The 16917-nt window shown below is 40.6% G+C and overlaps 1 protein-coding gene across 3 annotated transcripts in view; it reads left to right on the top strand.

The window, feature by feature from the left end:
- LOC127364441 (roundabout homolog 1) overlaps positions 1 to 16917 on the top strand; it is an 85845-nt gene that overhangs the window by 52687 nt on the left and 16241 nt on the right. For all 3 annotated transcript variants that reach the window (XM_051401994.1, XM_051401995.1, XM_051401997.1), the window contains 4 exons: positions 11189 to 11346; positions 14877 to 14997; positions 15995 to 16133; positions 16237 to 16364. In XM_051401994.1, coding sequence (XP_051257954.1) covers positions 11189 to 11346; positions 14877 to 14997; positions 15995 to 16133; positions 16237 to 16364 — 546 coding nt within the window. The remainder of the gene's footprint in view (positions 1 to 11188; positions 11347 to 14876; positions 14998 to 15994; positions 16134 to 16236; positions 16365 to 16917) is intronic.

Below are 16917 nucleotides of genomic sequence, written 5' to 3'. Positions count from 1 at the left end.
TTTGTCTGATTTATATCAACTTTTTTTCCCCCTGTCACACTGGAGAGCGTTACATACCTGCCCGTAGCCTCTTCCTCTCCTGGGCCCTGAATTGTCTGTCAGATTGATGACAGGGGAAGGACGAGGGCGCCTCGGGGTACATTAGGATGCAGAACATAGCAGTAACTGTAACTAAGTGTGTGTACTGTGTGTGATTTGCGCACATATGTGTAGGTCATAAGTTTGCCTATTTTGGCAACCGCCTCGCCATGAAGCAAAAGAACCCCACTACATCGCAGTGACTGTTGAGTTGTCTCGTTTGTTTGCCGCTCTTTTCTTTGTGTCTGAATTTCCGCTCCTACCCATGCTTGTGTGTCTTTGTCTTGCTCACTTTTCTCTTTGTTACAATACATTGCCCTCCCCACCACCAGCTTTTCCTCATCCTCCTCCTCCCCATCGCCTCTCTTTGTGACCCGGGTGCACTCCTCCCTTGCAGCATCTCTCCTGGGTTTTGCTCTTTATTATTTCCATCTCTACCCACTCCGTCTTCTTTCACAAACAAAAGCCAGGTAGGAATTAGGGTAGATACTTGTTTAAACAAAGAGTAGCCCACTAAGCTTCAGATTTATGCTCTTGTCTGCAGTGGGTAATTGCACATACCCTGAAGTTTGCCCCTCTTTGCTTTTTTGTGTACAGTTCATAGAAGGTGCTAATTTAGAGCTCAACCTAGCCCAAGGAGATTTTCCAAACACCATCACTAAGGTCATACTGCTCAAATAAAGGTTTCCATGGGCCAGTATACTGGAATACATTTGTCTCAAGGTCTGACTGCTGTCTGCTTTCCACTTCTTTTGTTTTGTCAAACAAAGCCTGCAAAGTCTTTCTCACCAATCTCACTCCTTCAGGGGGATTCATTGGCCTTATTAGTGGAAAAATCTAGAAATGTGTTTTTTGTCATTGCAAAAAAAATTAATTGACACACTCACACACACACACTTGCATACACGCGTCCCTCTGCTAACCGTATTTTATCTACTCGTTAATGTTCCCAATTACTCTGTCAAACACTGCCAACGTTTTGCAGCGTGGCACGCTTATTGAAATGGTAATGCAACCATCTCAAAGTGAAAGTCTTTCATTCACTGGCTTCTAAGTGGATTTATTCATGACAATTTACTCTTCTCATGCAGGATTACACTAATGAGAGGGTTAAAGGGTGGTGTGTGTGTGGCTTTTCTCTGCTTTCATGCGAGGGACTCTTGCCCTGGAGAGAAAGGACCACGTTTAGACTGCCTCCAGCTCTCTCCATTATTCAGAAGAAGAGGGCTTGATTTGGTTTTGTACCGTTCTCATGCTCATTGGTGTGCACTTCCTGCAATCTGAAGGATTCAGGTGTCTGCTGTTGCAGTCACAATTAACAGAGCAAACAGCCTGTTCTTTTTAGATTTGATCTGATTTGAATGACAAATCAGTTTCTATCTTGATTATCTCAGTGGAGTCAGTGAATTGCTTCACACCTGGAACTGGCCTTAAATGTAATAAAGCAATTCTTGTGTGTGCCACGGGACCAGATTGTGAGCCATATCCTTGCAAGAGGTCAGGTCCCTATGGGGAGGTATTGTTAGTACAGATCTCAGTATGTAGGTCATTGTGCTTTGAGTTCAGCAGTTTCCCAGGTATTGCCTGTGCTCTGTTGCCATTTTAACCTGCTACTGTCAATGCCCTGTCATACACCTCTCTGTGTCCCCTTGCCTGTCCCTCATTAGTGTCATCCACCCAGCATTCTCAGTTGTCTGCTCTTTCGCCTCCTATTATCACTCACACCAGAAGGAATTCCAGTTTCGTTTGGAATAATTAAAGGAGAGTTTCTGTGTGACTGGAGATTGTGATTTCATAATCACACTTTTTTTAAGCTTGTGGCAGGTGTTGAAGTAAAGGACATGCTTAATGAGTATGGTTGACATTGTTTACCTGAGGTGGTTATATGAATTGATGACAATGGGCTAAAGAGTTCATGGTCTACAAAGTGTAGGCTACTTACAAAATAACAGGTGGCAAGAGCAGGCACCACCCCCACATATAAACATTTTATTTAGACTTCAGAAAGATTCAGTCATACAAGGCTTGCCTCATCACAACGCTTATGTGCTCAGTCCTTGCAAATAAAAGGCTGCATATAAAAGACAAAGGACGTCAACTTGATGCCTTTAGTAAACTCTGTTGTGCTAACATGTTTCTAAGAACTGTCCTTCCACATGCATTGTGTGCCTCGAGGTGCAAGCATGTGCACTGATTGAACAGACCAAGCTCTCGTCAAGAGTCTGATTTACTTTCTATTCATTTCTTTTGCTCAATAGTAGCTTGATTTAATGAAATACTGAAGTCTTAGCAAAATTAATCATAAACTAGTACTTATAATTGATTAGCATGATGGTTAGAATGATGACTCTATTCAGTTGATGCCAGAGGAAATAAAATACCGCAAATAGCATTTAGTGCAACTATTTTTAATTTATTTTTTACTTTTATTGCAAAGTAATCTCATTTACCAACTTAAACGAATAGAAACCCTGTGGGTTTACTTCCACACTCCATGACATACAGATCAGTTCAAAATATGGCAACTGTCCATGTAGCATAGAAACATTTCATTGTTGCAGAAATGTGAAGGAATAGATATAGTTGGTAAACTATAGCCATTATATTACAACACGGCCCTGTAACATATTAACTGTAGCAACAATTACATATACAGTAATATACTTACATAACACCTCACATGATGTTATGTTTATTATTTATGTAAGTTTAACTTTTGTAGTTAGAGCTGGTTTGTAAAAGACAATATAAATAGTTATTTATTGTGAAATTATGAAAACAGGAGATTGGGAATGGATTTAAGAGGTTTCAGAACTTCTTTGGCTAAGTTTGATTGGGTTGACTTTTATAGACAAATAAAAGCTTAGTCTGATCCTTGTGCTATTTACCGTATACAGACATTATCCACTAGGCTTCTGTACAAAAGGCTTCCACAGTGTTGATGCATGGCAACTAAACATTTTATACCACACTCACTGCATAGCATTATATTATACAGTGTAAGTGCCAGTATGCTCTTTGCTTTGTCTACTTTAAGCATTAGATTTGGATACACAGAAGGTGTGTCTAAAGTAATGTGTTATTTGGTTTGAATGGCAGATCTCCAAGGGCAGAGCGCTCTTGCTTTATAATGTCTGCTCTGGAGTAAATGAACATAAGTGTGGGAATGTTTTGAATAAAAACACTTTGTCTCCCATAAACAAAAGAACACGTTGGTGTGTGTGTGTGTGTGTGTGTGTGTGTGTGTGTGTGTGTGTGTGTGTGTGTGTGTAGGTGTGTGTGTGTGTGTGTGTGCGTGTGTGTGTGTGTGTTTGCGTGTGTGTCTGTTTCTCTGAACATGTGTTGCAACTTGTCGCCTGTATTTCCTCTCAACCTTTCACAAAGCCTGAAGTTGATATAATTCTCCACAGCTCACAAAGATATCTACAGCGCTGGTTGTTTGATATTAAAAACAAATTTATTCACATATTTCTCATTTGATTCTGATAGGATTCAACCTTTGACATTGGTTTTGTTTTATACTGTACCAGCATGTGCTCTAGTGAATAGTCTCCGGTCTGTGTTTTTTTTCCTCTCTGAACCTGCAGCATCCGTGTTAAAGGACCAATGTGGAGGATTTAGTGGCATCTAGTGGTGAAATTGCTGTTTGCAACCTGCTGAAAACTCCTCGCCTCCCAAGCCTTTATGAGAAACTAGGGTAGTCGTAAACTCGCGAAAAATATGAAAGGCCCTGTAGAGCCAGTGCTTGGTTTATCTGTGCTGGGCTCCTGTAGAAACATGGCATTTCAGTACCAGACTCTGTAGATAAAAACCTGTTCCCTAGATAAAAACGGCTCATTTATTAAGTAAAACACAACGATTCTTAATTGTAGGTGATTATTCACTAATGAAACTAATGAATATTATATGCAATTTCTGCAAATATATCTTACTGAATGTTACACACTGGACTCATTATAGATATCTGATCACCATTCTGAGAATTGATGTTGATGTTTTTTGCTTTATTGCCATAAGGCGAATGAGAGAAATCTAGACTTTTTAGATAACGGGAACTGTGAGTAAACCTTTTGCACTTTTGCATGATTGACAATTTTCGCAACCTTATCAGAGCTATTTCACCCAGCTCTTCTGCCACTTCACTAATTCTACTAATCTGCTTCATGTCCGTCTGTCTCTCTGTATTTGCCCTCTCCTTATTCTCAGCAATGCTTTTCCTCTTTCTCTTCCTCCCGTCTTCCTTCTTACAGAGTGGAGGAGATTAAAATGGAGGTTACACAATCCTTTTAGCTGGTTTTAATGTCTGCCCCTCACGAGTGATATGTTCTGCACGTACATCAACAGGATTAGAGTGTCAGAACATCCAAGAACTGATGAACCGGCGCATCCATCCTTAGACTCACATGGCATCATGGTGCACATAAAACCCCTGTCAGAGTGCAGTGCCTCTTAATAGGTATTGTGTATGTCCATTGCACAGGTATCATTTCTGTCTGACTTTTTTCAGACTTTACTATCTATCTGTCATTGCGTTTTTTTAATGCAAAACAGCATAACTTAACAGAATTAGTAAAGATGTCAAAATTGTAACAAAACAAAAAAAACTGAAAAAAAAACTAAAAAAGCACAAATATGATACAATCATCTAGTTTAAATGTAAGTTAATTAATAAGTGGCTGGGGTAAATTCATATATTCTATTTGAGCATGTGTATCAGGATAAATTCTGTCTGATAGACTGCGTAAGGTTTGAAGACAAGACGAAATGGGTAGTGACAAAATTCATTGTTACACAATAGAGTGAGATACAACCCCAGATAGCACAGGTCAACTTTGGGTTAACATTCCTAAAACATCTTACGTAAACAGTGATGGTTCTTTGAAAGAAAGAGAACAAGAGGAAAGACAAAGTAAATGTGTAAAATGTGGCCCAACAAATATAACCGGGAGCTTCATGCCGGTAAGTGAGCCTCTATATTGAGTTAATTGGTTTGCCAAACCTAAGATAGATTTATGGCCCTGCATGCAAAAAAATGTGGTTGCCCTGGGACTTTTGTGAGTAATGATTTCTTTGCAGAAAATGAAATTCAAATGGGGGAGCTTGGGGAGGACAGGCCGGGAGTTTTTGTTTCCTTTATAAGCAGTGTGCAGTGTCTTCTGGATGCTAGTGTGTTATTCTGCAAATCTCGTGTGGCGTAGTTATGAGACTGAGCTAATGCATGTATCCTAATTTGTATGTGGAGGACCTTCATTTTTTTATTGGATTTGCTTGGTTGCAGTTTATATTATGTTATTGGTTTTGGTATGTGCTTGCAAAGGGGTGCAGGGCCCACTGGACCTTGTGTGTGAGTGTAAGTGTGTGTCTGTCTGTCTGTCTTTTCGATCTATCTGACCAGCTATTTAGTACCTAAGCTGCACATATTGGTTTTCCTGTGGAGCAGCTGTTTCTCCTGCAGCTTTCTGTCTCTCCAGACTACAGCTCTGTAAGAGCAAGGAGGAGAGGAGGAGGTGGAGGAGGATGAGGAGGGGGGAGATGGATAGAACTAGAGAGGGAGGGGGTAGGGAGAGGTCAGGAGATAGATTGTGAGAAAAGTCAAGGATTTTATATCTGCTGGGGTTTGATGGTTTCTGTATTTTTAAGGTTAGCTTTAGGTATTTATTATATTTATATATTTTCAAACCAGTGCTCTGGGATATTTTAGTCGGAAGAAGGCTGGTTTGGATTTGAGCTGAAATGAATGTTTTTAAGCACTGGGAAACATTAAGACTTCAAGACAGTGTAATAGATGCCAGTACTTATTTTTACTTATTACTACTTACTCTTGGAATAATGTGTTTTAGTGTGGTCTCAGTACCATGGAACAGAAGAGGAACCATAATTCCAGCGTCTGCTTCTGTCTTTTTTTTCCATTTTAGTATTTACATATCACTGACATGGTCTGTGAAATATAAGAAAAATAGTCACAAAGTACCTAAGGAATAAAGAGTATGGGCAGTATTTTTTAGTTGCAAGGTTGATGCTCTGACTTTTTTTCCCCTCTTTTTTAATTTGTAAACCAGGGAGCATTTCACTTAATGTTTCATTTTTCTCTACTCACTATTGAACCATTTAGAGGAGGTCAGTGTGTATGAGAAACTTGAATGAGTAACATTCATTGAATTGTGCATGCGTTCATAAATAATGTACAGCGTTCCAATGGATTAAGACTGTTATAGTATTCAGTGAATACTTTTGAATAAGGCTCAAATTACGTGTCCATTAAACAACAGTCAATCAATGATGTTCACTTTTTTAAAACGCACTACAAGGAATTCTTAACTGCTTATGAAACAACCTCTAGTTATTCTTCATATGTGCGACTGGGTCAGAATCAACCAAAAAGAAAAAATTCCTTGTAGGGGCTTTGAATAACAAACAGTTGCTTATTTAGTTTTTCAAATGTGTGTATTGTTTTTATTTAACTGAACATTGAATACCTTGGGGGTGTTTTGGCTTTTAGCCATAACACTTTATCACTTTCAGCCTCTGATAGGCATCATTACTGTATTTTTGACATTTTATTCCAACTTTATGGTTAAAGGAATAGTTCAACATCGAGTCTTGTCATTACCATGAGGTTGCCAGGCAACCAGCGCAGACTCAAAGAAGTTGCTGCTCCCGGCCAAGAAATAGTCCAGCACATAGGCCCCCTTAAAAATGCTATATGTCATTTTTTACAGATTAAACAAACTACATATAATATGTTAATTAGTGAGCTTTCGAGGTGCTGGTAGTTGGACTTCTGTATTCCCTTTGGACAGAGCAAGTTGTTTCAAGTCGTAACGCTACTGTAGGCTAAGCTAAATTGCTGGCTGTTTCTTCATATTTAGGGTACTGACAGGAGAGCAATATCAATCTAACTGCATCTGCAAGAAAGCAAACAAGCACATTTACCAAAATGTCGAACTATTCCTTTACACCTAATGCCAACAAAACCACATAAAGCCTTTTTGTTTGACAAAACAGAATATATTTTGGCAATTCATGGCTGTTCTACTGGATCTGAATCTACTGTTGAAAAGTCAGGATTACGTGTCCCTCCATCTATTTCTATCACAAAGAACACTATTTATTATACAGTTGGCAGCTAATTATGCTTATCAAGCTCAGACCATGCTGATTGTAAAAATGTTCCATTCTTAATATTTATTTCCTCGAGCCAGCAGTGACTTACACGCCATGGCACGCTTCCTTGATTTCATTTGTGCTATCCTTTTTTTTGTTATATGAAGATTCTGATCAATTATAAAACATATGAAAATATAAAACACATAATACTAATGATGTGGAAATGCCAAAGTGTTCTACTTCTGCTTTCCTCTTCCTAAAATCTGTCAGTAGTCTCTAAATGGGCATCTGGATAAGCTGATTGCTAATTGTATTCCTCCACTATAACATGATTTGGAAGGAGAAGCAGGCACAGCTGTCACCATGCTTTTGGCAAATCTTAGCTATAGCTGATATTAAACCACCCGTGCTTTGCAGTAATGTTGATGTTGACTTTGGGACATGCAAATGATTGCTGCACCAAAATAGTTGTACAGCTGGACACAGTATGTAAAAGCACTTTGAATACAAAATGGAGTAACGAGGGAGGGTTAGTTTTGACTGCGGCGACAAAAGGTGCCTCTGGCTGTCTCATGCAGTGATGTAGCGTGATAAGGTTACTGTCTGTGCCCCATCCCACCCCTGTCTGTGGGGTTGGATTGTGTTCCTTTTTGGTCCAGTTGGACTCTGCAGAGAGGATTATTGGAGCTCGGCTGCAGTAGGCCTTTCAAGCTCTGGCTCAAGCTCCAGAGGACTAACAACAAGTCAGACACTGTCAGATCCAGGGTAGTGAGGCCAACGGCTGATGCTTTGAAGTGGGCTATGAGATTCTCATCTGGAGGGATCAGATGGAGGGAGAAAAGAGGACAGCAAGAGGTGCAAAGCTCCAGCTAAACAGGCAAACTGAGTTGGCTTCAGAAGCTGTAGAGGTGGGTATCACTGTTTGAAGCCAGAACCCACATGCTATGAATGGCTTTGAAAACCTGTGAAATTCACACATGTGCAACTTGTGAAATAAACAAGTATGATTTGAGAATAACAAGAGAGACATGATAGCGTGCAAAGCGTTAAAATACAGATGCAAGTGTGAAAGAGTAGAAGGGAATACAAGATGAAAGTTATGTCAAAGATTTAGTTGTTGAAGATTACAGAGACATACAAGAGAAATATTAATGATTCTGCAATCAAAGTGTGCTGAGGAAAAATGATGTCTGTGTTTTTAGAGCGGAGGTAAGAAAGAGGGTTTAATTTGTGGTGATTGTCCTCTGCATAATTCTTCAAACGTCCCTGAAATCAGGGCAGTCGTTGCAGGATGTCCACGCTTTATTAATCAGCCTGCAGCATTTAAAAATGAATGTATCCCGCAACAGAGCCAAGTTCTGCAAATGCCAATGACTTAAGCGATTTAGGGTTAGACAGCAGTGTCAGCAACATCACTCCAAGAGAGTAGCTGGTCAGGATATATTTACAGACAAGCAGAAATTATATGAATTGTGTGGAGCTTATAGATGACAAGGAAAAGCATTCCGGACTTTTGGGAACTGTCTTAGCATAGCTACAGTATTACATTTGTGAATGCCTGCGTGGTTTTTACTTGGGCATGCATAATTTCTTATTATAACATAATAAGCAGATGCATTTATTTTGCCTTCAGAGAATATAAACAGTGCAGTTTTACAAACACATGTTCCAGATTATTTGTGTGCTTACCCAGCACCATAGTTTAACATGCAAAAACGTGCCAACTTTTACTTGTTCACGCACTGCAGACAAAAAAACATGCACACACACACACACACACACACACACACACACACACACATACACTTATTAGAACATTCTTCACTGACCTTCATAAACTTCCTCTGCTTTTAACCCTTATCTCTCTTTGCCTTATTTCTTACACTAACTCCAACGCTATCACCAAGAATAAATCTTTAACAAAGGGGCTTGAGGAAATAGTTCTGGCTTTCAGATGCTATGGAGACATTTGGACCTCACACGATAGTAAAAACAGATGTGTAACCTGATTGCTATTGGAATTATAAGATAGTATCAGTCAATCAATCAACATTCACATGCACACACACACACACACACTTACACACACACACACACACACACACACACACACACTGAACGTGCAGTTGTGATGGTCTCACTTTCTTCCTGTCTGAAGTAACCTCAACCATGTTTTTGTGTCCCATGAGGAATGCCTTTTATCATGTGACATGGTGGTGGTGGTGGTGGTGTTGGCGGCGGTGGTGGTGGGGAGGGGGTCGTCAGACAGCTGTTTCCCATCAGGCACTGCAGTCAACTGCAGTCAGCCAGTCGCAACCCTGCTCGGGGGATCACAGGGGCAGAGCAGCAGAGTGGAGCTCAAAGAAGTGCGGGGGCCAAAATACCTCCAATTAGAAGGTCATCCCAATTTGTTCTCCCATATCCACGGTGCTCATCAGGCGTCTCAGGCCTGCTTGTCCAGCGTTATGTACAAATCCATAGCCAGAGGTGAACGAGTTGCCGCCATCTGGGAGTGATTATGCCTTTTCCTCATTGTTTCCTGTCTTTTCACCCCAACCCAACTCTACTGAGCTGTTCTGCTCTCTCTCTATGTTGGCTCAGCTCCCTTGGCTTGTTCAGGTTCTAAGCCCCCTCCTGTAATTTAAGACTGGGAATGCTTAACAGCAGTCACTCATGCAAAGGCGTCTACATTAACACATGTTGTTCACCTCATCAGGAGCAGAAATTCTCACAGTTATATAAAACAAAAGGTGTTTTCATTCATGATGAAGCCCTTTCTCTTTTACACATCCCAGTTCCACTTCCTTTCTTGCTTTAAACTAGCAAATAATAGTCTCATACTTCAGGATAGAGCTCTGGCATTATTCCAATTGATCTTTTCTTTTTTTTGGACACATTTAAGCTTTAGAAACCCTTGCCGCTCATCAGAAATTTGCTCTTCCACATGCCGTTTGGAGCTTGATGCTGTACATCGGAGACTTTTATATACAGCCTGTGTTGTAGACAGGAAAGGAGCTGCCTGTGGCCACCAGAAATCACAATCTTCTGTTGAGCTTCTTGGAGTGGATGCGAGTTTGCTTTGTCTCAAGTTCAGCTTCTGGCTGGCGAGCAGGCTCTCTGTACGCAGGCTACTCGTTGCGGAAAGATGATAAATTGCTGTGGTAGCTTTCCGCTGTCTGCTAGTGGAGCCGTCTGGATCTCACCTTTCCGCATTTCTCTGTAGCAGTGTATCTTCTTGTCTTACTGTCAGCCATTCAGACAACCAGCTTTCTCAGCAGCTTTTCTCAACCTTGTCCTCTGCTTGAGTAAAGGAGTAACCACATGAGGGATCCTGGTAGGTCAGTTATGTTGCAGTGTTTACACGAATTATATAATAAATATATGATATAATACTATATATACTGTATATTAACAATTCACAGTGAAGGTATTTGGGGCAATAGTTGACATGCTGTTCTTAAAATATGTGATAAGCAGAGCTAGCAAACAACCCTTTATTATGCTGCTTTCAAATGGAACCTTTAAGGTTGTAATTTGGACATGGGAAGTCAAGTACACAATATCCTGCTGTTCGAGTGATTTAAGTCTTGAGAGCGCAGTTGCTAGGTGACTGACAATAAAACTGATAGTGGCCTTGTTCCCCTTATAAAAGTGGCAATAATTGTGTGTGTTGGGCACTTCATTACCATGCTAGGAACAAGAAAAGGGGTAGACAACAGAAAAAATAAAGAAATAAATAAAAAGCAATTTTCCTGGGCTCTGGCATTTAAAAAAACCCATTAACATGCTGTATGTCACTTCTGAACTCAGAGGTTCAAAATTTCACACTCGTGAAAGCTGTTAATACCACATGAATCAGTCATTGAGTCTTCTCGTTGACACAATTAATAGAAACCCTCTAGAAGGCGCCAACAATATTGTGATTTTATCATTATCCAAATAATGGCCAAACGTCATTACATTCCACTCAATTTACTGTTCTGCTTTTCTGTGTGTTTTCCAGTTTTACGCGATGACTTCAGACAGAACCCGTTGGATGTCATGGTGGCAGTGGGTGAGCCCGCGGTGCTGGAGTGCCAACCGCCCCGTGGGCACCCTGAACCCACGATCTCCTGGAGGAAAGATGGTGCCAACTTAGATGACAGGGATGAACGCATCACAGTAAGAGATGACCACTTTGACCTCACACATCATTATAACCTTAAAGGAACTGTTCACACAGAAATTTACACTTGATACAAAACACGTTCTGTGTTATCTCTTACTGTAAGATACTATTAATCACATGGCTTCATAACACTGCTGTATGGTGTAATCTTTGGTATTTAGTTGCCCTTTTAGAAACTCTAAATAACCAATTTCCTCTCACCTTAGTCATTTTAAAGTATGGAAAATCAAGCCTGTTAAGTCGAGATCACATGAATTTATTCATAATTGCCTTGTGGTCAGGAGAACACTAAATAATAACATATAATAATCACATGTACCTGTGTCTTTTCTGGGATCCCGCCCAGGATAAACCTACTGCATATGCAAAATATATTGCTTTTTTTTATGCCTGATGGCAAAAATACACAAAAACAGAAAACAACAACAAGCTGGCACCAGTCATCATATGAGCTACAGCATACTATTAATCTGATATATTAAGTTGTCATGCGGCATACGGTACACAGAGGTGATTTTCTTTTCATGTTTCTGTACACACTGAACTGATTCCAGACCCAGGAGCCTCTGATGGGTCAGGCCAGCAAGAAAAGGCTTCCCATTTCAGCCACTCAGATGATTTTGTGTGTGTAGGTGTGTAGGTGTGTGTGTGTGTGTGTGTGTGTGGTGTGTGTGTGTGTGTGTGTGTTGATTTGTTTATTTGAATGTCTGTGCATGCTCCCGGGGACACACAAGAGCAGATTCAAAGCTCATGTTAGTGCGGAGTGACAGGTAGAGTCTCTCTGGGGGACTGTGATGGACAGAGCAGCTATCTCTGATTTAAGGAGAGGCGTGGATCAGAGCCAGGGGGGAGGCTCCTCTGAGGGAAATACAAAGGCTGCTTTTTGCTTTGTACTTTCTGCGTGCCTGTCTTTGTCCTCCCTAATCATCTTTTCTATATGGAAATATGTCTTTGCCATGAGAGTTCACTCAAAGACATCACTTACTGTACAAAGACCAAAGGAGTCCACCACAAGTTATTCATGGCTACTTCCCATTCTTTTGAGTGTTCCCCTTGTGGCCTGGACCATCACTTATTAAAACTGATACGCAGCTAAAGTTGTGAGTTAATTCTTAATAATGATTTTTCGAAGACTTTCACACAGAGGAAAAGGGATTTATGGATTTTAATTAAAAAGCTGAGTGCCCTTTATACAAGAAAACACATGTAAATCACAATAAGCAGCCTCAGAATATGTGTGCCTGTAGGGCATCTAAGGCTATGTGAGGAAGAAAGAGAAAGAAAGAGAAAGAGACACACTCTGAAACACAGCAGAAACGAAAGCTGAGGTTTTGATGTCCGAGATGGAGGATAGACAAACCACATTTGGATTTCTTAGCACTGGAATTGCTGCTAAAAACGAGGAGCGGTCAGTCCAGGAAATAAAAAAGAGCTTGGTCTGCTCTTTAATCAGCTGCTAAAGTTACTAGTGCAGCAGTATTTACAGCAAACAGCAAAAAGTTGCAGGGCAAAAGTGTAGCATTAGTCAACGGCATTGGTTAGAGCAAGATCGTCTTTGCAGTCCTTGAGGAATACTTTGCTGGCTTCATTACATGGCCACAGAATTTGATATATGTTCATCAAGAGACAGTTATTACATAGACTCAGCAGTCCAAGTGCCCACAGATGCCCGATGAATCTAAGACACAAATCTCTTTATCCTGGATTCAACTGGGTGACTTCATTCACCTGATTTTAATATGGTTGTGCATTTAATGAAAATATTAGTGCTTACTTTATGAAATTGAAAACTAGTAGTATGGGAAAGATTATGAGCCAATAATGAATATATCCACTGACATTCAAGTAATTGGAAAAAAAATCCTTTGTGTCATAAGTTCCCTGTTTTACCTTTATTAATAACTGTGTTTTAATTTAATGCAATTCTCTTATCCTTCATATGCAAATAACTATTACAAAATTTAAAAAAAGCTAAATTCATATGTTTATATTTTATGTATTATGTATCTCAAATACAGTAAAAAATACTGTCACTGTCTTTGTTGCTACAATTCCAACAATGTCAGATATCATTCCTGACTCTTTAAAGGCAACAACGCTGTTCCTGTATGCAATCAAGCAGTTATGTCAAGTATAGAACATTTTGCATTGACTGAGTCCGAACATCCAAACCTAATTCATTGAATACTGACAGGAATAGCTGAATCTGCACTACCAGCTCCCAAATTCCCCCACTTGCTCCTTGTGATTACTAGTGGTTGGCATTGTGTATGAAAAGTACACGCTACCGCAAGTCACACCACAGTTTGTTAAATCTTCCTCTTAAAACCACATCATTTGCAACAGACTTGGAATGTCAGCCGTAGTTAGGCCACTCTTGGTTGTTATTTATTTGGTGTACAGTATGAGCTGTTTGTGGTGGAAGGTTAGCCTAGAGGGGGATGACTAATAAATGAAAGGCTGTTGGTTTCATCCCTGCAGCAGCAATTTAATGATGTATTCCATCTGTATGCTGGTGAGTGGAGAGTGCTCACCATGCCAGGTATGGTATAGCATGACACTGAATCCCCTGCCTGCCCTCCATTGACACAGCACTGTGGGCAGTTTTGACCTCTGACCTCTGTTATAGGATATAACAGAACTGTGCTATTAAGGGCTGTGTGTGTCTCTATTCCATTGCTAAGTGTGAGTAGGGAAAAAATCTTAAATCATAATAACGGGGCTGAAAGTTTAATTGAAGTTGATGCCTGGGAGAGGGTTTCAGATGCCTTGGTGTAGGGAATGGCCTCGTGTTTGTTTTGAGGTCTTGAAATCAGCATTCCCACTATAGTACACATACACAGAGTATCTCTGGTATCACCTCTAACACTGGATAGCTTCAGACTATCAGAACAGTAGCTCACATTTAAAGCACCATAAAGACAGCTACCATGGTCTGTGGGGGCGTATGGTGGAGAGGTTATAGAGGATGAAAACAGTATGTGAATATATCTCCCACCTCTTTGTTGTGTGTACGCCTGTGTGTGTGTGTGCAGATATCAGTAGAGACCGTAAAAAGTTTGGGAAAGGCAAAGTAGGGTGACTGAACATCTGAGGAAGGTCTCCTCAAAGACTCAGTGTCTTTGTTCCCAGGGTTCTGTGCTAATGTAGCACTAGATATGAATTATGTAATTTCATAATGGGTGACCTTCTGTGCAGCTTGAAAGGCAGTGCAAATTCTATTCCTTAGATAAAGAGATGCATACAGATGCACACAACTGCACACAACACCGCTTGCTGTTATGCCATCAAGTGCATAACAATGTATATTTTAAAATGGAAGAACCAAAGATGTGATTATACGTGGGTGGCATCGTGCATTAAAGCAAAGAAGAGAAAACTTAACAAGCTGTGGTGCAAAATGTTTAAATTGGCCATATTTTAATGCATTATGAAATGATGGTCCCACAAACACAGTACTCATAAGGGTGGTAAGGTCTTGTGTGATATCAGCCGTGCAAATATTTTTTGTGCTTTCTTCTAGATTCGCAGCGGCAAACTGATGATCACCAACACCAGGAAGAGCGACGCAGGGAAGTATATCTGCGTTGGAACGAACATGGTGGGAGAGAGGGAGAGCGAGATTGCTGAACTCACTGTTCTAGGTAAAATTTGAGGATTTGTGATTGCATTTCACAATGTTGCAGTGCTTCACATCGTCTAAGTACCCTCTCAGTTCACAGCGGTTTAGTTTGCCAGTCCGCTACGTGAGGTCTTTGTCACCAGGGTATAATAACCCATTAATTACGTTGATTATGCAGCACTACCATTCAGTCTGCCAGCTTTGTAGAGGTTTTGCCACCCAACACGCGCTCAACATCTACCGCTGCTACATCCGCCGCTGCAACCCCTCAAACCTTTCAGTACAAGAGCTCCCTATGCTGCCTCCAACGCCCCCTATCCTGTTTCCAGCCTCTGTTCTCCATCCCCCACCTAACATTTCCCACCAGAATAGAGCACTTATCAGTATCACATGGTTAGATGACCTTGGTTGAGGTTGGGAGTATAGTGTCTCATTGAGCCATTCAAGGCATGAATGCAGAAACAGGTCAGAATATGTTGTTCAACAGGTTGTGCATAAAAAACGTCCTTAGAGACTGACAATATCGATTTTTCGGAATTCTTCAAGCAGTTGGTTGGAAACAGTGTTGGTAATAATTGTTGATCAAATGTTTAACTAAAAATTGATTTTCTGTGAAAAAAAACAACAAAAGAAGATAGCATTGTGCTAGTTATTTCAACATTTTCAATTAATTGTGTACAGTACCTCGCCAGATACTGACTGACTGTGCTCACATTCAATATTCACATTCAATACTGTATATGAATTCCAACGTAAATATTTCTATTTTGCTAAAATGCCTTTCACATCTTGTATCAAGGGCATGTTAGCATGACAGTAAACAATCCATTATTACACTTGGTGCACTGTAGTCCCATTAACTACACAAAGAGGCTGAAAAATGTACAACAATTTTGTTCTTAAAACTAGACTAGCGAAGGATGAATCTATACATCTGTAACATAAAAAAGTGCAGGGACATAGATGGCGTTCATGACAGTGATGATTATTTTGCTTGTTGCCCATGTACTGCCCTCCAGAGCGCCCGACCTTCGTGAAGCGGCCCAGCAGTGTTGTGGTGTTGGCAGACGAGAGTGTGGAGTTTCACTGTGTGGTTCAAGGAGACCCTGTTCCCACTGTCCGCTGGAGGAAAGATGATTCTGACCTGCCTAAGGGCCGGTAATGCACAAAGGCCCTCTATACACATTAATTTACCATGCAAACGCAGCGTTTCAACTTTTTCTTTCATCTTGTGATTTTGTGTGTCCGTCCTGCTCTACAGATTTGAAATCCTAGAGGACCATACCTTGATTGTTCGCCAAGTGACCTCTTCAGATGAGGGCTCCTATACATGTGTGGTGGAGAACATGGTTGGGAAGTCTGAAGCATCCGCCACGCTCACTGTACACGGTCAGTACAACCCGACCCTCACATGCAATGTCCTCTAACGGAAGCACCACCTTCTCTTCTGTACACAGTTCAAACACTTTTTGCAGAGCCTCAGATGTCCTTTTTTGAGTATTTGTAAGACAGCTACTTCTAGCCGAACTGGTGAACTAATCGTGTCTTGTAATGTCACAAATTAGCAGGCAGTGACTTTTACCTTGCCTTTTATCCAGACCTAGTATTCATTATTGTGCTTTAGGCTGTTGCTCTCAAGACAGTGCAGACAGGCAGACTTATCTCCCAGGTTTCTGTGTGTGTTTTTTCTTTTTCACTTCCTGGCTTGAGGTCATATAATATGTGCAGCAATCTCCAGTTCTGAATAACAAGGAGTATATGACATTACAGCAGTTTGTTCACAGTACAGTTTCATAGTAATGTCCTGTATAAACTAAGAGGAGCATGCAAAGTAAATGTTTACGTGACCACAGAAAATGCAATCATTTTGGTCTCAGTTTCCCTGCCACAATGACACCCTTTAGTCCTTAAATCAGTGGCAGGAAATGAACAGTAAGACACC

This window comes from Dicentrarchus labrax, unplaced genomic scaffold (assembly GCF_905237075.1).
Source record: "Dicentrarchus labrax unplaced genomic scaffold, dlabrax2021, whole genome shotgun sequence".
NCBI lineage: Eukaryota > Metazoa > Chordata > Actinopteri > Moronidae > Dicentrarchus > Dicentrarchus labrax.
This window is presented reverse-complemented; position numbering and strand designations above follow the sequence as displayed.